Source organism: Acomys russatus, chromosome 16 (genome assembly GCF_903995435.1).
Source record: "Acomys russatus chromosome 16, mAcoRus1.1, whole genome shotgun sequence".
Classification (NCBI taxonomy): Eukaryota; Metazoa; Chordata; class Mammalia; order Rodentia; family Muridae; genus Acomys; species Acomys russatus.
The window spans coordinates 370,196-396,213 of record NC_067152.1 but is presented as its reverse complement, the minus strand read 5'-3'; the positions used below and the strand labels follow the sequence as shown (position 1 = coordinate 396,213).

The following is a 26,018-nucleotide window of genomic DNA, read 5'->3' as shown; positions in this document are numbered from 1 at the left end:
TTTTTAATAGAATTTTATAATATATTTCTCTTCATTTGCATATCTTATCCACAACTTAAAACATCCTTTTTACAGGCTGAACTCACTCAGCTGATATAATCAAAATTCTTTCTCTCAACCAAATAAGAAAAATTCAAAATCGTAAACCCGTAAGAAAACAAATTAAAAACGATGATGAAAATAAGTCACTCCTCTCGTTAGAACAGTGTCTGTAAAATATATATGATTTGGAACAGAATTTTTTATAGATTAGGCACATGTTTCCATGACCCTTTATTCCTGCCAGTTTTGTCTCGGTCCAGGCAGTCTTGCCACCTAAGGGTCAAAGGGACTACGGCCTTGATGCAAATCCTTTGGGACCTCCTGCCCAGGCTGGGCATCAGGAGACATGGCCTGGCTTAGCAGTGCCACCCAGTGGCCTAGAGGGCAGTGGGCTGCAGGTGGCCAGGTCAGGAGGGGCCCTGCAAGAGAGCAGCTGTGGTGTGTGAAGGGCAAACTGAAGCACAGGGAGAGAAAACAGCAAGCAGTGAGTGGAGAGGAGCTATGGAGTCCAGCGTTTATTTACAATTTCTCTTCCTAATGGAAGGCGGGGAGGAGAGCTGGGGCCACTGTCCCGAGAGAGGCCCCAGCCCTGCCCTGCCCATCTGCTCCCTCTACTCAGTCAGTCTGGGGTGTGCAGGGGTGTGAGCGTGCCATCTCCTCCCCCGTCTTCTGACTGCTATCTGACCTGAGCCACTGTGAGGACTCTTCACCATGAACTGAGACTTGTTCTGAATCTCATCTGAGACCTACTTGGAGGGAGCAGCATGCAGCAGGGCCCTTCTCTGGGGTTTAGGCAGCTTGCAAAGCACAGGTGCTTTGGCAAAGAGCAGAAGATGAGACAGAGGTTCCTATGGGCCGGCACCATGTCCCACACCATGGGAACTGGACCAGGCTCCTTTTGATGTCAGGGTGGTGGACCATGGGTCACTCCATTTGTTCCTGTGTTTTTTCAGCCCATCCCCTCCCACTCTATGACCATTTTTCCTGTACACTGGGGTTCATCAGAGAACCTAATTCTAGGGCCAGGCAGGCAGTGGTGCCAGAAGGCAGAGCACCTTTGTGGAAGATGCTCCCAGACTTTCAGGCTCAGGCTCTGTCAGCCCAGTCCCTGCCCACTCCCAGAAGAATCCTCAGAGGCCAAAGCGGCATCTGGGCCATGGCAACACAAGCCAGCCAAGTGTGGCTCTGGCTATGAGGAGCCTTTTTGGCATTAGGCCTGTGAGGTGGGACATGCCTCTGGCCTAGATACCTGCTCTTTAACAGCAGGCACCTCAGGATTCTTTCTTCCTCCAAGTCCATGGCCTGGTGCTGACCCAGCTTCCCAGTCCATGGCTCTGGAAAGAATCATCAGCACTCCAGGGCAATGCTAAAGCCATACATGGAAAATGCAAAAGCATTCACAAGAATTAATGTAGTTATTGCTAGACAAGTGATGGCTAACCAGCCAGGCAAGAGGCCCATGGTGGTAGGTGTGCTATCACCATGACCTTGGAGCAGAGGTATAGTCAGGTTTGTCCTGACTCCTGAACAAGGGCTCCTCTGAGGGCACTGCTGGCACCGCAGGTACTGACGAGTCCCTCCACTTCTGTCACTTCCACACACACCAGTTTGTTCCTAGGCATTCCCTAGGGGACCTCACAGGGAGTCTGTATGGTTCTTTTGTAAAAACATGAGGGGAACCCAAAACATACTAAAACAAGTGAAAAAACACAGACATGTGTCATGGGCGCTGTTGCACAGGTGACAAGCAGGGCTGCCGATGTTCCCAAGGGCACTTGCTGTCACTGGGGAGTCGGCCAGCTGGCCTGCGGCATAAAGATCGCTAGGGAATTCGAGGTGGCTGGGAGGTGCTCATGTTGGTTGTGGGTTGGTTCTCCAAGTGGGCCACTGCTGCTGCAAGCTGCAAGCCTCACTGCAGAGGTGGCTTTGGGTGGATGGCACCTTTCCCTGGTGGCAAGCTCAGGCAGTTCCCACACTGGAGACAGATCCTTTCAAAGACTGCTTCCAGGTCATCAGTGCTGTGGCTCCCCTGGGGCAGCCCTGGAAGAGACCAGTCTCTATTCTCTGAACAACTTTCCCAAGGCCTCTTGATGGCCCTTTCTGAGCCACTCCACACTGCTGTGCTTTCTTGCACATGTGGAGCCTATACAGCGGGCCTTTTTGTGAGGCAGCTGCTTGGCATCCAGATGGGAGCAGAAGGTGGGCTCAAAGAGAGCTGGGTGCAGAGGCTGCAGGGGTTTCCTGAGCAAGGCTGGAGGTCTGCTGCAAACCCCTGTAGACAAATGATCAAGTCCATGCATGCCACATTGAGGCTAACACTCAACATTCCAGAGGCGGGTGGCCTTGTTAGGGTAGTTGATGGCCAGGCTGATAGCAGCGATGTTCTGCAGGGCCTGTGGAGGGAAAAGAGCAGTCATCCACATCAAGGGCCACTGACTTGCTCAGCCTTGAGCCTAAGTTCTTCAGCTGGAGGTTGATGAGGTGAGGCAGAAGTAGTCTCCTCACCCAGAGGCTCACAGGTAGAGTGAGCAAGAAAACAAAACCAAAGCCCACAGGAAAGCCCTGGGGTAGGTAATAAGTAACCATTGGCCATGGTAGCAGTCTAATCCCCTAGGCAGAGGTACACAAGCACGCGCACACACACACATATGCACGTACATGTACACACACACACACACACACACACACACACACACACACACACACACACGCACGCACGAGGTGAACAGCCAGTGCTAGAGGAGAGGTACCCCTGGGGAGCTCATAAACAGTGCTGGGGAAGCGGCTGTTCCAGGAAGATATGGCTAGCAGACAGAACATCAATGAACAAACTGGACAGCTGTGGGGAAGAGGGACTAGACATACATGTGGCGTTCATGAGGGTCACTTGAGTCCATGGTAAAGAAATCTGGAGCCAAAGTAGCCAAACATCAAAATCTCTTATAGCATGTCAAGAAAGCAAGGGCCACAGTGGCCAGTGCAGGTAGCTGCTAAGGTCTTAGCAGAGTTCTACCTGCTCTTCATCCCCACATTGGTGGAGGAGGTTCATTTCTGAGCAGGCATTTCTAATCTTGCCCAGAGAGCCTGCCTTGAAGGACTGGGTTCTGGGAAGAGGCTTAGGTGAAGGCCTACCTGTCTGTGAGCTGTGGGTTCCCATCTGTCTATGTTAGAGTTAGGGCATAAATGCAATGGTGTCTACTGAGGGCATGTCCAGTTCTCCAAACACAGGCTGGGGCCAAGGAGCCCAGGCCTTTGAGGAGAGGGCACAGGCTCAAGTTTTACTTTCACCACTTCCTGAACATACAGCATAGTTTCTTTTCCAGGATGAGTGCAGAGCAGACACAATCCAGCTGTCTTTTGTTGGGCCAGACACTAAAGAAGTCTGCAAAAATGGAACTAGGGCTGCCCTCCTCAAAATTATTTTGTTTTGAAAAGAGTTTTCCCAAAGCACATTAATATGAACTGTGCTTAGTACTGTCTTAAAAATGAATTGATACATAAATGTTTAAAAACTGTCTTAATTTAGACACTAAGTCTAATCTCTAATGCTTTACAGTGATGTATAATACGGCACACACCACTAGCAGTTTTTATGCATCCGCTATGATCTGGAAGCACAGCTGTTGGGAGAGGAGTTTTCCTACCAGGGAAGCAAAGCATGGCCAAAAATATCTGAAATCTAAACCTATGGAAACTTCCAGGATTAGCCAACTAAAGTGAAGGCACTGGCTGTTTTGGTTTTAGAGACAAAAATTCTTGCTAGTGTCTTCTGACCCCGCAGTTTAATATGAGTGGCAATGATAAATGGGGCTCCCTGCTCTGAGAGCCAGAAGGAAGTAACTGAATTGCAACTGAGCTCCATGTAAACTCGGGTGTGGGGTGTGTGTGGGAGGGGTAGGGTAGGGGAATGGGGGTGTGGAGGGGTAGGACTTGTCAAGCTACTCATTCTGTCCTGGCAAGTGCGATGGTGTCATCTGTCTCAGGAAGATGACCTACAGGCAAGCTCTTTAGAGACAGGGGCAGAGGTACCTGTGCTGCACATCGGAGAAGGTGGTCCTCGGTGGTTAAGGCCAGCAGGTACTCCTGCAGCAGGCCGAGCTCCTGTGAAGAAAGCATGGGTTTCTTGAATGATAGAGGGCAGCGGGGTTGAACAAAGGACACTCAGCAAGCAAACAGTGGTCTCCTGGTGGTAAGCACTGCTTACCCCCAGGCACCTGGGGCACCACACACTCTACAGCCACAAAGAAGCCAGGCTGGTAGACCAGGCACTTGGTTTCAAAGCTAACCCCAGTGCCCACAGGGTGACTAGGCAGGGGACTCTTGTCATGTCTCCCTGAGGACAGGCAAAGGATTTATGAAAGGCCCTTTCATGTGGCAATTCAATAAGTCTATTGTGCCTCAGCGAAGAAAGAAGAGGAAGAGGAACCTATCTGTTTGATTTTCCAGAAGTCCCTGTTGTCAAGAGCTGGTCCAAGGCAGTCCCTACTCCCCTTTGGCTATAGGCCTGACAAAATAAGCAATCTAGGCTGGCCTAAGTTTTCTCTTCCCAGGGCTAGGAGTATGGGTACACGTTGGGTGGAAGCTGGACTGTAGGCCCAGGCCTACCCCTGTGTGCAACCTGCATACCCTGGGCTTGGAGGCGGGGTTGTGACCCTAGTCCTGCTATGAGCAGAAACAGGTAAAAGCATACAGAGGCACAATCCTCCCTGCCCAGACTTCGGGGCAAAAGGTGGACACATCCTTACCTGGGCACGGTTCTCGGTAACAAAGAAGAGCTCGGTGAGGGCACGGTGCAGGGGCAGGAGGATGCCAGGTTGTGTCACATCCTCAAATAGGCTATACTCCATGTTGGTAAAGAGCTGCCACAGGGGTTTCAACAGTGCAAGGTCACAGAGGTCACTGGGGGGGGGGCAAGCATGAGGTCAGTTTACTGAGAAGTAGGCTATCCAAGGAAGTTAGCTGAAAGAAACTGCAGGTCCAGCTCTCCTTTTTCCACCCCCTAATAAAATAGGCACCCCACTTCTGAAATAATCACATAGTCATCAACAGCAAAGGAGAAAAGGGGCAGAGCCCAAGCCCCAAAAATGATTCTAAGGAATCCAGAGAACTTGAAGTATGTTCACAGGAATTACTGCATTTTTAAATTTTAATTGTTTTCACTTTTATGTATTTATTCTTATCTATCTATCTATCTATCTATCTATCTATCTATCTATCTATCTATCTATCTATCATTTATACATTTACTTATTTAGAGTGTATGTGTTTATTCCAGTATGCACATGGTGAGCAAAGGAGAACTGTGGAAGTTGGTTCTCCCTTCCCACCATGTGGGATCTGTGGGTCAAGCTCAGGTCAGTCATCAGGTTTGGTAGGTGTGTTTTAACCCACTGAGCTAGCTTGTTGGCCCTCGCTGTGTTTTTTTAAAATGGTCCCTATAAAGTCCTTCCCGTGACAGTTGGAAAAACTGGAAGCAAATGTGTTTTCTTTTGCTTCACCAGGTAGCCTAGGCTGTTCTTGAAGTCATCACAATCCTTTCGCCTCAGCTTCTCAAACATTGGGATAAAAGGTGTGAGCTACCATGCTACCTTGAGCAAAATATTAAGTGGGGGGGGGGGGGAAGCAAGGTATAACACATCACATATAAAATCAAGTAGCACTTACAAATGAAAAAGAACGAAGTACTGAATGGACAGAGAAGACAAACATTATTTTGATATTCCGTTATAAAACAGAAAATGCACATACAGCAGTGGTGGTGGCGCACGCCTTTATCCCAAGCACTCAGGAGGCAGAGGCAGATGGATCTCTGAGTTCGATGCAGCCTGGTCTACAGAGTTTGTTCCAGGACAGCCAGAGCTACATAGAGAAACCATGTCTTGAAAATAGAAAGGAAGGAAGGAAGGACGGAAGGATGGAAGGACAGAAGGAAGGGAAAGTGCACTTGCAAGCTTGCTGGACCTGAAATTCCGCCGCCTCGAGGAGAAGCGCAGAGAACCCTGAGTGCCCAGCCCTTCATGGGCTGTGACCCCAGCTCAAAATATCTCAGAAGAGAAAATTAGGAAATCAACAATACTCTGGGCTTACTACAGGATACACACATGTACACACACACACTCATGTAATGATTTTGCCTTTCTCTAACTTGAAAAAGAATCTTCTGCCAGGTGTGGTGGCACATGCCTGTAACCCCAGCAATCAGGGAGGCAGAGTTCTCTGTGAGTTCGAGGCCAGCCTGGTCTACAAAGCGAGTCTAGGACAGCCACGGCTACACAGAGAAACCCTGTCTTGAAAAACAAAAAGCAAAAAAGAAAAAGAAAAAGAATTTTCCCCATTGAGTGTTGTCTTAATAGTCGGTCATTTCTCCCAAAGGAGCACATGCTCATAAAGGAAGCAGATGGCAGGTTCAGTAGGACTTACAAATATGTTTCATTGCTAGCTTTCAGGAAAGCACTGGAAAGTGAGGCAAGAGGCGCCTGCAGGGCTGCCCTCTTTTGAGATTAGCCCTCTACTCTGGCCTGCATCACGCTCAAGCCAGCAAATCTTTAGTTCTCTGAGGAGGTAGTGTGGCAAGGCATTCTGGGAGTATGTGGTGTGTCCTCCACCTTCACACCCCACAGGTATTCCTCCAGGCTCATGATGGAGGAGAATGGGGTATCACACTGGCAGAGAAAAGCCAGTGAGAGGCACACTGAGAGTTCTCCCCAGGCTCAGGAATGCCAGAGAGTCCCCTCTGGAAAGAAGACTGGTAGAGCATGCAAACTGTGGAAAGACATCTGCACCATAGCCAAAAAGGCCTGCCAGCCCAAGGACCCTGGCAATGTGGCATATTGCTTATATAGCACACCATCTAGGTGCCCTACTGGAAGCCCATTTGGAGATGAGGGACACACAGTGTCTGCACATGAGGACATGGCACTAACAGCAAGCATGTCTAGCCTTCCTGCACCCCTCCCCAGCTTCCAGCCTAGGGACTGAAAGGAAACCTGATTTGAAGATTCCTTTAATTAAAAAAAAAAACAAAACAAAACAAAACAAGATTTATTTATTTATTATACAGTGTTCTGCCAGCTTGTGAGCCAGCAAACCAGAAGAGGCACCAGATCTCATTATAGATGGTTGTGAGCCACTGTGTGGTTGCTGGGAATTGAACTCAAGACCTTTGGAAGAACAGTCAATGCTCTTAACCTCTGAGCCATCTCTCCAGCGCCGTCCTTTAATTTTTTTAAAATAACAACTTCATATTACTTTTTTTAAACTTTGAATATCACAGCCTACACTGACTCATACTGTGTGTCTCTATCTGTATGCCTTAAAGATTCAGAGAGGGGCAACTCATACTAGTCAGGAGTCTGAACTAGGGGGTGTAGGTAGAACGCATGGCTACTGTGTAGACAGCACAGTCCCTCCCTCTGAAATGAAAACTGTGAAGCTATGGCCACATTCCTACTTCTCTTCAACACTGTAGAGGAAGTATTGTGCCTGTGTATAGAGAGGGAGAAGAAAGACTCACCACCACAGATGCCAAGACTGAGCACTGTCTAATCCACACACTCACTCAGAACACATGATGGATAGAAGGGCAACAGGCCAAAATAGCACAGCAGCAAAACCAAAGTCACTTTCTTTTGTCTGAGACAGTTTTAACAACATAGCCTAGGCTGGCCTTAGATATGCCTTAGCCTTCTGGGTGCTGGGATTATAGGTATGTACCACCATATCCAGCAAAACAAACAAACAAAAAACAAAAAACCAACAACAAAACAATAATTATAATAGCATCAAAACCATTAAATACTCAGTAATACACCAAGCAAAATGCTATATGAATTGTCTACAGAAATGCGAAAATTATTTCAAGGACCTCCACACTAGAAGATAAAATGGTTGTGGATTAGAGGATTCAACATTCTAAGAAAATTGATTCCCCTCAAATTTATACGCAGAACTTACTGGAATCCCACTAGGAGGCTGGGGGTGTGGCTCAGCGGTAGAGTTCCTACCACTGTCTACCAAATGGAAGGCTATAGGCTCAAATCCCAGTACCATAAAAAAGTCTTACTGGCCAAGGTGGAGGCTGGGGATGTGAACAAGAGGGCATTAATGTTTATATAGGGGTCTTGGAGACACAGAGAAAATCGTTTTTCTTTTTTCAATTTGGGACAGGGTCTCACTGGCTGGCCTGGAATTCATTATGTAGACCATGATGGTCTCCAACTCACAGAGATACAATTGGTCTGCCTCCCTGCTGTGATTAAAGGCTTGTGCCATCACAGTAGGCTGAAATATTTTCTCATGTCTTTGTATGTATTTATGTGTATATGAGTGTGCATGCAGAGGCAGGAGGTCAACATCAGTGATCTTTCTCAGTCACTCTGTACCTTACATTTAAATTTTTTATTAGCTATATTCATTTTATTTTACATGTGATTGTTTTGCCCGAGTGTAAATATGTTCGCGTTTGTGTGTGCTTGGTGCCCTTGGAGGTCAGAAGAAAGCACTGGGTCCCTGGAACCGGAGTTATGGATAATGAACCACTATGCAGGTGCTGGGAATTGATCCTAAGTCCTCTGCAAGAGCATCAAGTGCTCTCAACTGCTAAACCATCTCTCTGGCCCTATGTGCCTTATTTTTGAGATGAGTTCAGACCTCACTGAGTCCTCTGGGCTGGTTTCCAGGGATCTGCTTGTTGCTGTCCTCCTTCCCCAAGTGCTGAAGACTGAGCTCAGGTCCTCATGAACCAGCTTTTTGTTTTGTTTTGTTTCAAACCCTGGCTGTCCTGGAACTCGCTCCATGGACCAGGCTAGCCTCAAACTCAGAGATCCACCACCTGCCTCTGCTTCCCGAGTGCTGGGATTCCAGGCATGACCCACCACATCTGGATCTGAACCATCTTTCTATTTCCCTTTGACTTTTTTTTTCTTTTTTGAAGGAGGGTCTCCCCTTGAACTGACTATGTAGTTGAGATGACCTTGATACTCTGTACATATAGAAGTTAACATGCTAATACAAAACTGATAGGTGATCCTTGGGTAAACGATGTATAAATCATTAGAAAAAAATGGCAAGGCACTTTAGGGTTACAAGTGTCCAACACAGCCAGTGGTGCATGCAGGTGGATCTCTGAGTTTGAGACCAACCTAATCTATATAATAAGTTCTAGGCCAGCAAGAGCTATATAGTAAGACCCTGTCTACAAACCAACCAACAGTGTAAAAACACACCCTCAACAATGGTGGGGCACACCTACAATCCCAGTGCTCGGGAAGCTGTGGTTGGAAGACTTAGACCTGTAGGCCAGCCTGGGCTACATGTTGAGCCTTTGTCTTAAATAAAACCAAACAACCAGGACAGCCTTGAAGTAAACAACTAGGATGAAGCACTTCCACACCGCATGGTTAGGTATGTCAGTCAGTCATAAATCTATAGTCTTTAAGACTGGACGATAGACAAGGAAATGCCCAAACCTATGAAGACATGGGACAAAAGTGTAAAGGTGGACTCAGAACAAGCAGAGACTTGAAGCAAAAACTGGACACTAAACACTCATATACCAGCATTCATGCTGAGTAGATGACAGATGTTGCATGAAAAGAAAAGCAAGAAAGCTCTTAGAGAGAAACAGCAGACCTTTCAGGTCTTTGAATGAAGCAAAAATTGCTTAAATAGGACACAAAGACCACTAACTTAAAGGGAACGACACTAAAATTACATTTGTCTTTTTTTCCCCCTGAAAGATGACATTACTAAAGCAACTAGGAAACAGAGTAGGAGGAGGTGCCAGTAGGGACTGAGCCAACAGCTTACCTGTGGGTGCAGCATCGCACGATCCTCAGCAGTAAGTGGATGGCTTTCAGTCGCTGATGACCGGTCTGGCGGCAGGCCACACCCACCAGCCATTCCCAGATCTTGGCCAATGGGAGGTGCAGTACAACCCTTTCTTCTGACAACATCTGCTTCAAGATCTCAAACCCTGGTACCATCCCCAAACACAGACATTTTAAAAACAATTATTATATTATTAGTTTTACATTTGTAAGTTGTTCACATTTTAATAGATAGGGTGAAATCTTGTCATCACTTAAATTTTGGCTGAAACTAAATTTCTTTTTATAAATAACACAAGAACAACATTCTTAGTTCCTTATTTTTGTAAAAGGCCCTGGAAAAAACCCCTGATCCCAAGATCCTTCTCTTGGATCCTGACAGAAGCTCCTTTATCTGACATTCAAGTTTATAGGTAGCCAACCATGACCTTGTGAAGAAAGCCAGGCATGAGGTTCAGACACATTTGGAAGGTCTGAGAGACAAGTCAGTAAGATATTGGCACCTCTGGCCAGATGTGCTTGGTGGGCAGAGCATGCACAGAGAAAAGGCAGAGTACGCACCTGTCTGGAACCGCCCCAGGTGTCCAGCTGTCACAGTGAATCGGTAGCCCCACTCCGTGTTGCTCATGTCAGAGGTAAATCGGTAATACAGAGTATCTCCTGGGTCACAAAACCAGAGAAGGTCAGGATATGGGAGCAATAAAGACAGTGACTCGGGTGTTTCTGATTAATACATTAAGCTTGTTTTAAAATCCACTAATAACTTGTCTTCTAATTATTATGTTTTTTTGTTTGTTTGTTTTTGTTTTTTGTTTTTCGAGACAGGGTTTCTCTGTGTAGCCCTGGCTGTCCTGGACTCACTTTGTAGACCAGGCTGGCCTCGAACTCACAGAGATCCACTTGCCTCTGCCTCCCAAGTGCTGGGATTAAAGGCATGCACCTCCACTACAAGCTAATTTTATGCTTTTAAAAAGGTTTTTAACTTTTATTTATTTGGGGTGAGAAGTGTGTATGTGGTAGGCATATACACGCCAAGGTATATGTGTGTAGTTGGTGGTCTCTTTCCACCATGTGGATTCTGGAACTTGAACTCAGGTTGACAGGCTTGGCAGCTGGGTGCCCTTACCACTGAGCCATCTCACTCTCCTTTGCTATTATGTTGAAATGCTTTCTGTGCTGTCTACACAAGGCCAGTGAGATGGCTCGGAGGCAAAAGTGCCTGCTACCAAACCTGACAGCCGGAGTTTGGTCCTTGAGATCCACATGGAGAGAACTAACTCCAACAAGGGGTCCTGACCTGCACAGGTGCACTGTGACACATACTCAATCCCCGGCCCACCCCGATTCCCCCCAGCACATAAATAAGTGTAACATGTTTTTAAAGGAAAAGTCTATATAACAAAGTTATCTGCTTGGTTTTTTGTTTTGTTTTAAACTTACCTGGAAGCTCAAAATCTTTCCACTTCTGCTGCGACCCGCTGAAGTTGTGCCGGTCCTGCTGAAAGTCACTGCTGCTGGCCATGGCTAATTCGTCACAGCCTTCCTCTGTGTTGCACTGAGGGTCAAATTTGATTGAGAGGTAGATTGCACCAGGAATGTGAACTTTATCCTAGAGAGGACGGCAGAGAACACTTGTATCACTGTCATCAGCTGCCACTGTGTCTGTCACTATAACCATGGTCGTGACACATGAGCAAGCCACTGTCCCTTCCTCTAGCTCAATTTAGCCAAGGTATTGAACAAAGACTGTGTGGGTGGCACAGTGGGCAGCCAGGAAAGCTCTGGAGCATCGTGCTCCCAGGGAGCTTCTCAGAGGAAGGGACACACGAGCAGCAGCGTGGCTTTCCAGGCAGGGAGTGTGGCCCGGGCTGGGGTTTAGAGGATGCGCATGACCATGTGTACTAACGAGTGTCCAGACCCTCTCTGCTCTCATCTAGAAGAAGAAGAAACACAGCTGCCAAGGAGCCAGGCCAGGGAGTGGCTAGAGAATCAGGAGGCAGTAGCAAGAGGAGCCCCAAAGGCCAGTCTGGGACAAGATGATTCCTTCTGGGGTACAGATGGCAGCTGAGAGAATGAAGCAGAGCTCGGGGACAGGGGAGAGAAGAGGCTTGTAAGGAGAGGCTGGGAAGGGTTACACTTCTGGTCAGTGATGCCCCGGCTGGTCAGCAGTCAGCTTCTGAGCCAGCTCCTGTGTCCCTGTCCCAGCTGCCCCTCCTTAGAAGCTCAGGCTTTGCCATGTCTCCAAAGGGCTAAGGAAAGGTGTGTGATGTCACCTGGGGCGGTCTACGCCTAGCTTATCCTGACTCCTATGGCTCTCGATTTAGATACAAATTCAGGATGGAGAAGATGAAGCTTTGAGGGGTAGGTAACTAAAGAGGGGCTTGCTCACCAGGAGACAGTTAAAGAAGTTGACTCCAGGTCCCCACACAAGCTCACTGCTGGAAGAAGCTGAGGAGTCACTGTGAGGAGCTTATGATGGGAAAAGTAAGCTCTCCCCTGGGCCAGGAGCCATTTTTTTCCTATTAATACATCCAGGTCTGGAGAAAGGGAAACCTGGCTGCCCAGGACTCATGGCTTCAGACAGGAAACAAGAAAATTATGTTCTTAGTCCAGGTTGATGAGGAGAGGGATACAAGGTCTCTGATGCTCAGCCGTACCTCAAAGCTGGTGTTGTTGTTATATGGGTGTTTCGATTCCCTCACTTGCACCTCCATTCCTGGCTCCTCCATGAACTGACAGGCAGCCAGGGCCATGGTCCCCAGCATGTCCTCTCGGCAGCCCTGGAGCACTTTCTGCAGGATCTGAGAGGATGGAAGGTGGGTAAGGGCAGTGCCAGCTAGTATCATCAGGAGGAAGAAGGGAGAGCCTGCCTCAGTCTGAGACCCACACAAAGGGACTGGCACCATTCAACCTGCCCCCAAATCAACCCCAGCTCCACCTCTCAACAGCCCTGCTCTGAGTCCGAATGCTCCCTTCTAGGAGGCCCACAAGAAGAGACTAGTCAGAAATGTTCCAAGTCCCTAATGTGCTCACCACCAAGCAGGTGTAAGGAGCGTAAGTAAACACCGCAGCACATAGGGGGACATGGCCAAAATGAGAAGCTCTGGGGACCAAAGGGGAGAGAAGCACATGTCCAAGACGGGCTATCCGTGGCAGTGCCCCTGCTGCCCTTCATGAAGGGTAGGTATGCTGGAGCATGCTGCTGGTGCCTGCAGGGCTGTGATGCTGGCAAATAATCTAGGATGTGCAGAAGCCAGTGGTGGTCCTAGGTGGGCAAAACAGGGCCAGAGAACACACCAACCTCCCCACGCTCAGCACACTGCATGACAGGGAGTGGGTTAAGGAAACAAATATGAGCCATAATTTCTGCACCTGAGACTGAGGAGAGTGACTAAGCCTGCATCAGGAGAAGTAAGTGCACAAGGATGCTAAGGTGTGGATCAGGATGTTCTCTGCTATGCTGGCCCTCTGCTTCTATGCAGCAGGAAGTGGAAAATGAGCCCTGACCCCGTGTTATTTAGACACTCATTTATGTGTGTGTATGTGGTTTGAAGATATGTATGCACACCATATTCATGTGGGTGTCTGTGGAAGCCAGAGGCGGCACTGGATTCCTCAGAACTGGAGTTGCGGGGAGACTGTGAACTGCCCATCAGGAGAGCTGGAACTAAATCTTTATCCTCTGCAGGGGTAGCAAGTGCTCTGAACTGCTCAGCTATCTCTCTGGTCTCACAGTATTATTTTAAAAGAAAACAAGGAAAGCCTGATATAAAAACAAAACAGATGGGGTGGAGACATGGCACTGGCTGCTCTGACAGAGGACCCTAGTTCAGCTCCCAGCACCTACATGAAGGCTCACAACCATTTGTAATTATAGTTCCAGGGGATTTGATGCCTTCTTTTGGTCTCTGAGGGCATAACACACACATGATAAACACACATGCAGGCATACATTATACACGTACAATAAAAATAAAGTAGAAAAGAAAAACCAAAATACAACATGGCCTCCAACTTAAAACTCTAAATTGGAGAACCAGACTTTAGAGAATGGCACAGACTCTGATGAAATCTCTGTCACTCAGAAGCCAAAGTCTTGGAAAAGTCTCTAGCTATACCTGCACAGTCATGGGGCAACCCAGGGACAGCTCATCACGTGACGTGCATTGACAGCTAGAAATGACAGTTTAAAACAGAAGGCAAAACCCTCATTGGAACTCTTCCTGAATTATGGGGATACAGGCTACCTGGGCATCTTAATTACCGTGTCTCCTCACTTTGCATTGTGTGAAATCCCAAGGGCCTGAGAAGACCCAGCTAGCTAGGAGATCTGTAAGACCTATAGGTGTGAAACACTCAGGCAGAAGGCCAAGGCAGGTGTCCAGGGTCTATTGCTGCAAATGTTCCCTAAACTCAGGTCTGTGCTGTGAGCTTGATCCCAGAGAGCCCATGAGGCAGTCAGAACAGCCCCTCTTTCCGCTGTGTTCATAACTGTCAAGGGTCAGAGTAACCTGGGCTGAGCAGTTAGCTACCTTCTCCCACTGGTGCTTTTCTTCCAGCTGCATGAACATATCCAAAATGTAGGTCATATGTGCAGGGCCGCTGAGCTCCAGGATGTCCTCGCTCACTGGCACATGTCCTGGCCACTCGGCCAGCAGGGAAGCTAGTACATGGCGAGCATATAGGACTGCTGTGGCCTCGTTCACACGGAAGAGGAAGTCGCGGACAGCCCTCTTGCTCTTGCAGTTCAGCTCCTTGTGCAGGAGGGCGGCACTCTTGCTGCGGCGCTGCTTGGCGTAGCTCTGCTGTAGCTCACTTTCTGTGCTGGAAATCAGCTTCTGGGTCACAGGGTTCGACTCAGGAGTAGCTTGGTCAGAGCGTGCAGGCCGGGACTGCAAAGCCAAGACCACAGTTACAGAGGCCTGGCCTTCTCACTATAGGGGGCAGAAGTGCAAACACTTTGATCCCAAGGTAGGTGACATACCAAGCACGGCAAGATAATCATGTCTGTGTCCACAGCTTTGGCGCTCTGCTCCTCCAGCCTCAGACTCCTACTGGGTTGCCACCTCTGTGCTAGGGAGCGGATCCTCTCATCTGTGGTGAGCTCATCCCCATCAAACCTGAAGGAGCCCAGTGAGAGGCACAGAAAGTAGAGGAGAAAGAGCGTAAAACACATGGCACTTGTCAGAAGGGTGACCAGGACTATAGTCTCACTATTACTCACCCAATTACACCATCACTGCTGTACTTTGCAAACTAGAGTCACAGCATTCATCCATTCATGCATATACATAGACTTCCAAGCATATCCTCGTGGCAGAGACACAAACTGTCCCCTAGGAACATTTTCCTTTATCTTTCTTTATTCTTAAAAAACTACATTTTTGGGCCGGGCGTGGTGGCGCACACCTTTAATCCCAGCACTCGGGAGGCAGAGGCACATGGATCACTGTGAGTTTGAGGCCAGCCTGGTCCACAAAGTGAGTCTAGGACAGCCAGGGCAACACAGAGAAACCCTGTCTCAAAAAATAACAACAACAAAAAAGAAAAACAAAGAACTATTTTTTCTGTACATGTTTTCTCTGCATGTGTGTCTGGGTTTCACATAGCCCCGAGAGCACACTTTAAGAGTGTGCTAGATCCCCTGGAACTAGATCTACAGATGGTTGTGAGCTGCCATGTGGGTGCTGGGAATCAAACCCAAGTCCTCTGCAAGAGCAACAAATGTTTTTGGGGCTGGAGAGATGGCTCAGCGGTTAAGAGGACTGGCTGCTCTTCCAGAGGTCCTGAGTTCAATTCCTGGCAACCATATGGTGGCTCACAACCATCTGTAATAGGATCTGATGCCCTTTTCTGGTGTGCATGAGACAGTGTACTCATGTACATAAAACAAATGTTCTTAACCATGAAGATATTTTCTTGATTTTGGGAAGTGTGTATGGGAGGTTGACCTGTTCACCATTTCAGTTGCGCTCCACGTTATTTTTGGAGACAGGGTCTCTCACTGCATCTGGAGCTTACTGATTTGGCTAGACTAGCTCACCAGCAAGCTCCAGGCCTCCATTTTTCTCCATCCCTACATCCCTAGCTTTTATATGGGTACAGGTCCTAATGCTTGTATGGCACGTATTTTATCAAGTGGGCTGTCTTCCCAGCTTTCCCTTTCTCTGTCTGCCTCTGGATGGTTATGTGGGAAAACCGCAAACTCTGCCTCTGTCTGAGGTCCTTCTGCTTTTTCAGTTATAGTAGCTTAGACTGTACCCTGATTGTCTTTCTCTCATAGCACCTGCTCCGTCTCACACAGGATTTTAGATAATTACATAGGGTAAAATAGAAATGTAAATGAAGTTAATTAAAATTTATTACACATTGGAATAAGACGCTAAAGGACTAGGGAGAGTGCTTAGCATGTTCAAGGCTCTGGGTCTGATCCCAGCACTGCAAAAAGGGAGGGAGGGGCAGACAGAAGCAGCAGGAGAAGACGTATATGCAGGAAGAGAGAGATAGCAAAGCCAGGCCATGGGGACAGAACAGGAGGCCAGGTGGCAGATATGTAAAGTCCTACACAAATTCAGGAGAAGGGTTCTGGAGCCATCTCTGAACTTCCTGGCTAAGGGAAGATATACTGCTGATTATCTAATCATTCCTGTGGAAAAGCCATGAAAACAATTTACACTGATGAAAACATGAGAGCCAAAGCCCCTCTTGAGCCACAGCACCTGCTCTGTTCTGTGCCATAGACTCACTGGACAGCATGAGATGCATCCCAGAGTCTGTACCTTTAAGACTGAACATGTGGCATTCTCAAAGGAAACTGTCACACTCTTAGCAATGATCCAGGCAAAGTGAGGCAGCTGTCTTTCCTGGGGCATCAGGAAGCTCCAGGCCAGTCCCCATGGCTCCTGGCCTGTCAGAGCTTTTCTTCAGACCCATGGCAGCAGGTGAGGGTGCCCACTCTCATCTAGAATGCTAAGTGCGGCTCAGTGGTCATTACCTCTTCTGAACCTCCAGGAAGAAAGAATCAGTCTTTTTCATCTGCAGCTCGTAGATGGCCCGGAGAATGTGCAGAGGGGCGTTGAGGGCATCATGAGCCATCTGGAGGCGTGGGAGAAAGAAAAGACAGACAAGGATATGTGCCTTAAGACATGGACAATATGCACTCCGAAGTGACAAAACACTATTTCCAGTTATCCCAGGTTATAGTTGAAGAACAATATGGAGGTACTTTAAAAAAGCACATCAAATTTTGAGTACTAAGATATGAACTATAAAATGTACATTACTATTTAAAGCCACTTGAAGGGCTAGAGAAATCGCTCGGTGGTTAAAAATACTTATTGCTCTTGCAGAGGACCTGGGTTCAGTTCCCAACCCGCCCCATGGTGGCTCAGAACTACCTGTAACTCCAATTTCAGGGGATTTATGGGCTTCTGCAGGCTCCTGCATGCATGTGGCACATATAAAATCACACAGGCATACACTACATGCATTAAGTAAATAAAGTAATCTTAAAGCCATTACAAGGATGGGGCTCTACTATCACTCTAGATACGTTCTGTATACAATAGGTTGCTTAGGAAATTAATCCTCAGGACATTAAATTGATCAGTTAAGATGTTTTAAAATTTTATCTATGTGAATAGATGTTTTGCCTGCATGTTTGTGCACCATGTGTGTGCCTGGTACCTATGGAGGCCAGAAGAAGGTGCCAGGTCCTCTAGAACGGACATTTGGGTGCTGGGAACCCAACTTGGGTCTCCTGGAAGACCAGCAAGTACTCATCCTCAGAGCTGCCTCTCTGGTCCCTAGAGTTGTTTAGGTTGAAGCACAGCCTGAGCCAATGAGCACCCATTCCCTTGATGCCTGCGCTCCGTCTGCATGATGGTTGACCAGTGAGCATACCAAGAAGCATATTCTGGTGGGTTCATCCAAGCTTTCAAGCGGGTCTAGCTTTTTCTGTTCTGGTTCTCCAGGGCTACTGCCTGGCCGGTCCGCTTCTTCCTCTTGGTCCCCGCGCTCATCCAGCTCCAGGTCTCCATGTTCAGTCAGAGTGTTGATCTCCTTTTTTGAGGAGTACAGCATGATGGACAGAATCTACACACAGAGCCAGCCAAGCAGAACAGGGAGATGAGCGTTCAGTGAGAAGACGGCATAGGTCTTTAGTCATGTAAGGGTGTATGAGAGTCAACCTCAGTCTTTAAGATATCAGAGTTCATGTGAAGAATGTGTGATTAGTAAAGAACAGGAAAGAATGGTCAACTGTACTTATATAACTGAGAAAATGCTTAAAACACAGATAAAACAAACACAAACTATGGATGCCCTTGTGTTCACTAACTTTTCTTGACAGCACAAGCAGGTATTATTGTTTTCTAATTTGTTTTGGAGAAATGTAACTAAAAAATAAAACAGTTTATATCCTTTTGACTTACTAACTTATCTTTTAGAAATGACAAAATATATAAAAAATGCTGTTTAAATATGGCCAATGAAGTATTTTTTTTTCAATGAAGTATTAATAATGGCAAAAGCCTGTAAAGCGCTTTCCAGTCTTATACACAGCCATGAAAAAAGTGGATATGGGAGCTGCAGATGCGGCTCAGCAGTTAAGACCACTGGATACTCTCCCAGTGGACTTGAGTTCAATTTCCAAAACTCACATGGCAGCTCACAACTGTCTGTAACTGAGGTCCAGGAGAGCTGATATCCTTTTCTGGTGTCTATGAGCAAGTGGTGCAGACATATTTACAGACAAAACACCCATACATATACATTTTAAATAAAATTTTAAAAAGAGTCTCTAAGATCCTAGTTACCTACTAATGTGTCTTAGCACATTTTCCTTCCACATAGGCAAACTCTATGGTGTTCAGAGTTGACTCTTCAAATGTAGGCATCTGTGGAAGTGAGGGTTAGGGACACAGCACATCCCCGTAGCACTGCCTCTTGCAGCATGGATTCCCTTATACTAGAAACTAGCACTTGACCTTGAAAACCTCTGGGAACCACAAGAATCCCACTAAGAAACATCTAAGGCCTCAGAGGAGTAACAATAAAATAAAATTACTGACTGAAATCCCACATAAGATAAACATGAGTGTGGCTGTATTTAGAAACTGATTTTTGCTCAAAGCAATCTTAGAGGGAAATAATAATTCAAAAGCACATTTTATTATCATGATATAATGGCCAATTATGTGTTTTCACAAAATACTTCTCCAAGGTTCTTTGAACAAACACCCAATTCATTTTCCTGGCGGAGGGTGGGGGTGGGGACAGGTGTCAGGATCCCTAATTCACGAAGAAAGAATCAAGGCCAGGTTTACAAGCTGCACAGAATGAGAGTGCACAGGGCAGAACTGGTTGGAACAAGCTTGCTCTGCTCTGGGGCGTAGATCTACAGGGCAGGCCTCCTCCTTACCTCCAGGTCCCGGAGAAGCCAGGTCTTACTGAAGCCAGTCCCTTTGCTGCACTTCTTTACCAGCAACTTTAGCAGGTCGGACTGGAGGAAGGTGGCATGGGTCTCTTCAAAACCGTGAGCCTGCCAAGCCAAGAGAGTGATTCTTAGCTGCTACAGAGTGAAGGTTAAGGTTTGGCAGAGTGCCAACCCTTCTTACAGCTCTGTCTCAGCTGATGGGCCAACTGACCTTCCAGGGAAAATCCTAGTGAGTAAGAAAGCTCTCGGAATCTTAAGCATGAACCACTGCCCCTCACTCACTCTGTGTTCTTTCAAGGAGCAAAAGCTTCTGAAACCTATTTTATGTCACTTCTCCTCCTTACTTTCCAGAAACTTCTGATGTCAAAATCCAAGCCCTTAGCATGACTGACAAGGTCCAATAAGGCTCCCTGCCTGCTTCTTTGACCTCGCTCCCTAGGCTGCACCATCTTAAAGACCTGGAGGTCGGTTTGTTCTGTGACCATCGTGCCTGGCCCACTTCAAGGCCTAAACCTTGCTATTGTTTCTGCTAGTGTTACCTAAGGCTAGCTCCACACCTACCACCTCAAATTGCCCCTTTTTGAAGGGACTTCGGATGCAGCGCTGTCCTCCTTGCAGGAGGACACCTCCTCTGGCTTAGGAGACTGTAAGCCTCATGGCCCTTTTTTCCAGGTCACCACTGCATGCCCAGTTCCACTTGGCTCCTGGTGTTCAACAAGTATCAACAGACTGTGCTCATGGTGGTGCAAACCCTAATCCTAGCATTTGGGGGTGGGGCAGAGGCACGCAGACCTCCATGGTCTCAGCTAACAACTACACCTCAGGACTGCCCAGAGCTGAAAGCCTAGCAGACAAGTCTCTAGGTGGTGCCTGAGTCCCTATCCCCTCAATGACTTCCCTATCACTAAGGTCCCAAAGTCATCATGGATCTGGGCTTCTCTCCACCCAACCGTACCCTTAACCCAGTTGCTTCCTCCCAGCCCGATGGCCACACCTAGTCCCTGAAGCTCCATGGGATACCGGCTCCCTTTATTCTCCCTCCATTCCTATAATGTCCCAGAGGAGCTCCTGTTGGGTGTGGAATGAGAACCCTGTCAGGTCAGTTTTCTTCCCCTGACAGGATTATGTCTCCATGAAGCCACAGTACTTGAATCCATACTCAAACCACTGGGAAAAGTCTATTTCCTCCTTAAAGTTATCCTTGTACAAGGTCTCAAGAATTTCTAAAAACAACCCATTGTTAAACCATTTACCCAAATCAGATGGCATTTCCTCCTTGTTAATCCCCTGCACATGTCACATCATAGGTAGGTTGTGCAAATGGAAGAGGCTCACCATTACCTTTAGTGTTTTGTATAAACCTTTGAGAGCCAGGGACAGGACCCAGGTTGCTTCTACTGCCTCAGGACAATGGCTGTCCATGCTGGTTTGCAGAAGGTGACTGGCAATAAGGGCAAAGTGCTGGGAGTACTGGCTCAGTTGGGCCTGAGAGCTGCCACACTCTTGTCCTCCTCCCTTCTGGACCAGCTGGTAGTCCTTCACTGCAGCATCATGCCCAAAAGGAAAAGACACAAAGAACACTGTTAGTGCTGTTAGTGCCCTCTGCAGCCAGGTTTCTCCACAGGCCTCTCCAAAGCAAGGCCTGCAGCAACAAGCCTCTCAGGCTCAGTGTCCCCACTATACTTAACCCAGTTTGCAGGTGAGCACAAAAGTGGTACAGGGCCACTGTCCATGAGGAAATGGAGAGGGACAAGTCACAACGCAAACTTCTTATAACTATGCACAAGCAAGTCACTGCTAAAAGTGTTGTGATGGCTGTTCTTAGCTGTCAACTTGACTACATCTGGGACTAACTAAAACCCAAGCAGCTGGATATACCTGTGAGGGATTTTTTCTTAGTTAAATCGTTAGAAGTGGGAAGATCCACCTTTAGTCTGGGTCACACCTTCTGCTGGCAGCCTATATAAAGGACATGGAAGAGAGAAGCTTGCTCTCTTTGCCTGCTTGCCCTCACTCTCACTGGAAAGTCTATTTGTTCATTGACATTAGAACCTGCTTCTTTGGGATTCTGGCATATATTGATGCCAACTGAGACATCAGCTTCGTGGAATGAGCAACTACTAGACACTTGGACTTTCTGTTGATAGGCAGCCATTGTTGGACTAGGTAGACCAAAGCCTGTAAGCCATTCTCATAAATCCCATATGTGTGTTACACACTTATACACACACACACACACACACACACACACACACACACACTCATCCTATCAATTCTGTTCCTCTAGAGAGCCCTGACTAATGCAGATTTTGGTATCAAAAGTGGTTCTAGAGCAGCAGAAGTATAAGGATGATTTTTTTTTTACAGTATATGCAATAAGCTTTCCAATTTGCCAACACCGACAGTCACCAAAGCTCTCCAAGTTAATGAAGCCTCTCCTAGGAGCTCAGAGCACACTAAAAGCCCATGGTGTGAACTATTTTACACACTTAAGGAGACAAACACATTTGATTATCCTGATTCACCAATTGTGAAAGGCAACAGATTTCGCGACTCAGTATACAAAACTTTTGGAAAAACAGTGCTGCTGGTTAGTTGCTCCTATCATCTCTGGATGAACTGACAAAGGAAAAGAATGAGCTCTGTGATAAAGTTAACCAACCCCTAGCATCTTTAAATAAGGTGAAGGTTGATGAGCTCCGAGATAAAACTGACTGGCTCCAGGTGAGCATGGACAGTCTAAAAGTTTCTAAGCGTGCCATGGAAGAGAATCTTCTTTCCAGCAGCCATAGAGCTTAAGTTGTGGAGGCCCTCATTATAAGACTGGCTGGATTATAGCAAAAATTCAAATCCCAGCCTCAGACGGTGTTGGTGGTTAAAGTCAGGATCCTGTAACTTGGGGTGCATGTGTTGGAGGAACCTGTTTTAGCTGAGAACTTTGAAACTTCAGAAGGGTTTGCCTCACCTGAGGAAGTAGTCTCTCCACTCTCAGCAGAAGACTTGGTCCTACTCCCATTCTTGAAGTACTGCCTTTTTCACCTTTGACTGAGAAAATTAATCCTTCTTTGTCTGGTAAACCACAAGTGACTGTCTCTGAAGGGGATGCCAGGAAAGGCAAGCAGGGGTCCCTTAGGGTCCACCAGCAGTTGCCTCTAGACATATAACCAGACAAGGCAAAGCAGGCTCCTAGAGGAGAGGTAAAAGTGTGCTCTGTGAGGAGGTGTGCTATGTCACTGAAGAGCTCAAAGAGCTTGTTCAAACAAAGATCTTGTGAATGCGTGTGGTATAATGTGGAAGGAGCATAAAACTAGATCAGCCTCAACTTACTGATAAGGGTCCACTGAAGGGAGATTCTAGATTTAATAGACTTAGGATGATGCTTGGACCATTTAATGTTTGTTTTAATGATTGAAACATTTGTCAAAAGATGGCCTACTGAAAAGGAGCTGGAAATGCTTGCTGTCCCATTAGTGTTGATGAAAAGATTTTTAAGGCTCGGGGATATTGCAATGCTAGAGTGGGTGCCCTGTGTAAAACCTCATCTACCACAATGGGAAGGCCCAGAAGACATGCTCTTCACTAAGCCTATAAGATGCAAGATGGTGAGAGGGGCAGCAGCACATTTGAAGAGGTTTGCTGCTGACCTTTCCCTTGTGCCAGACCTTAGGGTCAGAGACTCTACTGTTCAGATGGATGAATTAAATATAATGGGTTTAACTGGGCTCCAACAAAGCAGGAGGCAGGTGGCAGCACTGGATTACTAAAGGCAAGGTGATGGACAACACTGAAGAAACAAAGAGCCTGTCCCGCAGTGGGCAGCATAGGCAAAGTGATTTTTATGGTAGCATGACTCACATGGACCCTTGGTGCTGGCTAGTCAATCATGGTGTTTCTAGGCATGAAATAGTTAAGAAGCCTAATACATTTGTGTTTGCTCTGTGTAAGAGGAAAAAAAAAATCTCAAATAAATATTGGATTGTGGCAAAAGGGAATCTCAGCCCATAAATCAACCAGAACCCTTTGAATGAAGAACTGTCAGATTCCCCTGAGGAAAGACCCTGATAAAATACCTAAGAGTTTTAGTGTTAGCCTTTCTCCAGTCCTTCACAGAGGAACCTATGGCCTTTTACAAGGGTAATTGCACACCAGGGGAGAGGAAACAATCAGAGTTTCCAGGGTCTATTGGATACTGGTTCTAAATTGACACTGATTCTGGAAGATCCCAAGAAACACTGTGGCCTCCAGCTGAAGTAAGAGCTCGTGGAAGTCAGGTGATTAATGGAGTTCTGCCTGAAGTCTGACTCATCGTAGGTCCAGTGGGTCCTAATGTGGTTATTTTCCCATCCCAGAATGATAATTGGGATGGACGCACTCAGAAGCTGGCAGAATTCTCACATCATTGGTTCTCTGACTTGTGGAGTGAGGGATGTTATCATTAGAAAGGCTAAATGGAAGCCCTTAAAGTTGCCTCTGCCAGAGAAAATAGTGAATCAAAAATAGTATTGTATCTTTGCAGGAACTGCAGAAATTAGTACCACCATCAAGGACTTGAAAGATGTAGGTGTTGTGGTTCCCAGCACATCACCCTTTAACTCTCCTATCTGGCCAGTGCAGAAGACAAAGATGGTGGAGAGCAGTTGACTACTGAAAATTCAATCAGGTAGTGACTCCCATTGCAGTCGCTGTGCCAGATGTGCTGCCCTTACTTAAGCAGATTAACACATCTCCTGGTATCTGCAGCTATTGATCCAGAAAACTCCTTTTTCTCGTTACCTGTCCATAAAAACCACCAGAAGTGGATGGGTGGCAGTGATACATGCCTTAGTCCTAGCACTCAGAAGGCAGAGGCAAGTGGATCTCTAGGAGTTCAAGGGCAGCCTGGTCTATAGAGTGAGTTCCAGGACAGCCAAGCTACACAAGGAAACCTTGTCTCAAAAAACAACAAACAAACAAAAAACAAAAACAAAAAACCCAAAACCTACCAGAAGCAATTTGCTTCCAGTTGGCAAGGCCAGCAGTACACCTTTATAGTTTTACTTCAAGGATATATTAAGTCCCCAGGCCTATGTTATAACTTAGTTTGGAAGGATCTTGACTGTCTATCTCTTCCACCAAATATCACATTGGTTCACTATACTGACAACATTATGTTGATTCGACCAAGTAAATAGGAGGTAGCAACCACTGTGGACTTGGTGGTAACACATATGTAAATCAGAGAGTGACAAATAAATCCAATCAAAATTCTAGGGCCTACTACTTCAGTAAAATTCTTAGGAATCCAGTGGTATGGAGCATGTGGACATATTCCTTCTAAGGTGAAGGATAAGTTATTACATCCAGCCCCTCCTTCTACCAAGAAAGAAGCACAATGCTTAGCTGTCCTATTTGGATTCTGGAGATAGCACACTCCTCACTTGGGTGTGTTACTCCAGCCTATATACCAAGTGGCCTTAAAGGTTCTAGCTTTGAGTGGGGCCTGGAACAGGAGAAGGCCCTCCAATAGTTCAGGCTGCTGTGCAGGCTGCTCTACCACTTGGACCATATGAACCAGAAAACTTGATGGGACTTGAGGTGTCAGTGGCAGATAGGGATGCTGTTTGGAGCCTTTAGCAGGCCCCTATAGGTGAATGTCAGAAGAACTTTTGGGATTTTGGAGCAAGGCTCAACCATCAGCTGCAGACTGTTCTCCCTTTGAGAGACAGGTCTTGAGCTGATATTGGGCCTTAGTGGAAACTAAATGCTTGACAATGAGACACCAAGTCTCTATGCTACTTGAGCTGCCCTGAATGAGCTGGGTGTTATCTGACCCACCAAGTCACAGCGTAGGACATGCATAGCATCAATCTATTATCAAATAATAATGAAAGTGGTAAATACATGATAGGGCCTGAGCAGGTTTTGAGGGCACAAGCAAGTTACATGAAGAGGCTGCCTAAATGCCTACAGTTTCTATTCCCATTACAATACTGTCTGCTGCTGAGCACGTACCTATATCCTCATGGGGTGTGCTCTATGATCAGATGGCTGAGGAAGAAGACTAAGGCCTGGTTTACTGATGGTTTTGCATGGGATGCAGGGACCCACCCCCTCAGAAATAGACATTTGCAACCTTACAACCTCTTTCTGGGACAACCCTGAAAAATTCTGGTGAAGGGAACTCTTCACAATGGGTAGAACTTAGGGCAGTACACATGGTCATATATTTTGTTTGGAAAGAGAAACAGCCAGATGCGCAATAATTGTTCAGTGATGTGTGGGCTGTAGTCAATGGATTAACTGGATGGCCTGAGACTTGGAAAGAGTAAGACTGGAAAACTGGTGAGAGAGGCATCTGAGGAAGAGGAGTGTAGATAGATTTCTTCAAGTGGGAGAAGGATAAATGCCCATCAAAAGGTAACTTCAGAAGAAGAGTTCAATAATAAAGTAGGTATGGAGATCCATTCTGTGGACAGCCAGCCTCTTTCATCAGTTATCTCTGTCACCACCCAATGGGCCTCTGGTGGAGAGATGGGGGTTATGTGTGGGCTTGACAATGTGGACTTCAACTCAGCAAGGCTGGCCTGGCTACAGCTGCTGCTGAGTGCCAGATCTGTCAACACCAGAGACCAACACTGAACCCCAGAAATGGTAACATTCCTTGGGGTGATCAGCTGCAATGTAGTGGCAGGGTGACTACACTGGACCACTTCCTCCATGGAAAGAGCAATGCT

The 26,018-nt window shown here is 46.8% G+C and overlaps 1 protein-coding gene across 1 annotated transcript in view; it reads right to left on the bottom strand.

Annotated features, from left to right (window-relative positions):
• Zzef1 (zinc finger ZZ-type and EF-hand domain containing 1) overlaps window positions 1–26,018 on the bottom strand; it is a 124,697-nt gene continuing 98,679 nt past the window's right edge. The window contains exons 43-55 of the mRNA XM_051157899.1: window positions 20,647–20,846; window positions 19,291–19,410; window positions 17,772–17,963; window positions 16,864–16,964; window positions 14,854–14,989; window positions 14,402–14,761; window positions 12,527–12,670; window positions 11,310–11,478; window positions 10,431–10,529; window positions 9,850–10,015; window positions 4,788–4,941; window positions 4,072–4,143; window positions 1–2,435 (exon numbers count right to left, since the gene is read on the bottom strand). Coding sequence (XP_051013856.1) covers window positions 2,355–2,435; window positions 4,072–4,143; window positions 4,788–4,941; window positions 9,850–10,015; window positions 10,431–10,529; window positions 11,310–11,478; window positions 12,527–12,670; window positions 14,402–14,761; window positions 14,854–14,989; window positions 16,864–16,964; window positions 17,772–17,963; window positions 19,291–19,410; window positions 20,647–20,846 — 1,994 coding nt within the window. The 3' untranslated portion in view covers window positions 1–2,354. The remainder of the gene's footprint in view (window positions 2,436–4,071; window positions 4,144–4,787; window positions 4,942–9,849; window positions 10,016–10,430; window positions 10,530–11,309; window positions 11,479–12,526; window positions 12,671–14,401; window positions 14,762–14,853; window positions 14,990–16,863; window positions 16,965–17,771; window positions 17,964–19,290; window positions 19,411–20,646; window positions 20,847–26,018) is intronic.